The sequence below is a fragment of the Suricata suricatta genome, chromosome 11 (assembly GCF_006229205.1).
Source record: "Suricata suricatta isolate VVHF042 chromosome 11, meerkat_22Aug2017_6uvM2_HiC, whole genome shotgun sequence".
Lineage (NCBI taxonomy): Eukaryota > Metazoa > Chordata > Mammalia > Carnivora > Herpestidae > Suricata > Suricata suricatta.
This window is the reverse complement of record NC_043710.1, coordinates 18,641,662-18,643,303: the sequence shown is the minus strand read 5'-3', so window position 1 is coordinate 18,643,303 and position 1,642 is coordinate 18,641,662. Positions and strand designations below refer to the sequence as shown.

At 41.4% G+C, this 1,642-nt stretch overlaps 1 protein-coding gene across 1 annotated transcript in view; it reads left to right on the top strand.

Annotated features, from left to right (window-relative positions):
* The window catches only part of ALKBH3 (alkB homolog 3, alpha-ketoglutaratedependent dioxygenase), a 27,763-nt gene that overhangs the window by 6,093 nt on the left and 20,028 nt on the right, over positions 1–1,642 (top strand). Inside the window, exon 5 of the mRNA XM_029915544.1 lies at positions 94–337. Coding sequence (XP_029771404.1) covers positions 94–337 — 244 coding nt within the window. The remainder of the gene's footprint in view (positions 1–93; positions 338–1,642) is intronic.

The window sequence follows — 1,642 nt, the reverse complement described above, 5'->3', positions numbered from 1 at the left end:
GACCTCGGGGGCTCCACCTGCTCTTCCATCTGCCTGGAACACTCCTCCCTGCCCCTTCTGGCTGGCAGATCCCTACTCATCTGTTCAATTAAGACTGGCCGCGGTGAACGAAAACAATGGTATCAGAAAACATTCCAGAAAGAGAGACCGCGTGGCAAGCAGGGCAATCTCAGACGTGTGCTCACCCTCTCTGAGGCCGGTCCTCTGTTTCCAGGGAACAACCTCGCAAAGTTGTTCCAATACACAGTCGGCTTCTCTGAGGTCGACGAAGCCGGGATACAAACACACCCTGGATGAAGAAAGAACCATTATTCGCCAAAGAACACAGAAAAGACAGGCTAGTCTGTAACCATTAGTGAAGTGAGTTAATTTCATGTGTAGCTGAACTCATCTTACCACACCGCCCATGGCAAGACGTGAAACAAGCTTTCACGTGAAGACAAATAAGAGGCAACAAAGGGAAAAAACACACGAGGGCTTTTACAGACACTTCAAATATTGCTCCACCACTTGCTGTGAAACTTTGGGCAAATTACTGAACTTCAATGAACGCTGGTGTTTCTTATCTGTAACACGAGCGGTATCCACTTCACAGGCTCACTGTGAAAAGTAAACTCATAAAATGCCTGGCCCTGTGCTATTTTAGCAATTGGCTGTCTTCTGAGACTATGCTAGTTGTGGGGAAAGTGATCATTTCTGAATGTATCAAAATAAACACTTCCAAATGAGGGTTCTTTCTATCATTGAATGTACGCTTATTTCAGTGACGCCAAGTCAGCTCAAAACCACTCTGGATCGCCTTCTGAAGAAATGGTCTGAAAGCCCCTGGGACATTCTGTCGAACTTCACTCTCTGGAGCGTGCGTTTAGTTCTTTGGAAGAACCAAAGCTCATCTGAAGCCGTACCTGCTTAACAACGAGATGCGACCAAAATAATGCAACCGGTTTTCTCGCATGACTCTTAAATTTGCTTTAAAAGAGAGTTCTGAAGCTCTAAGCAATTCAATTAGACACACAAGTTCTGATAGACTTACCTTAAATGGCCTATTTTATAGTGACTATTAGCATACTCGTGCATTAAGGGGATGCTTCCAAAATTTTCATTTTAATAATGATTAATGCCTACTCTACCTTAAATTGCATATGCTTTAACTTTACTGAAATACACCTTAATGTAGATTAAGGTATTAACTTATTTGTGTAGGTTAAGGATTAACATATTACATATAAAACTGTATGTAGTAATATGATTAATGTGATAATAAGTGATGTATATAATGTAATATAATAATAATAATAATAAAACGGGGCACTCAGAGCACAGAAGTGGAGACCAGGTCACCTCTAACTTTGTTACTATGTGGTACTAGGCAAAGGTACTCAATCTCCTTGGGTCTCATTTCCTCACCTGAGAAGTTACAGAATAGTTCTATACCTGACGGAGAGGTTGTGAAAATGTTTTGGAGTTGGAAATTCTGTATAAAAAGAGATATTACCAAAGTGTCTCATGCCCCCCCCCCCAAGATTTTCAGAGCAGAAGTTACCTATTTCAAAAAAGGGAGCAGAATATTTTAAGAAACTATTAACTTGAAAACAATTACAGTCACTTTCGGGGGAGGATTCACTTACCTAGACACGCCTGC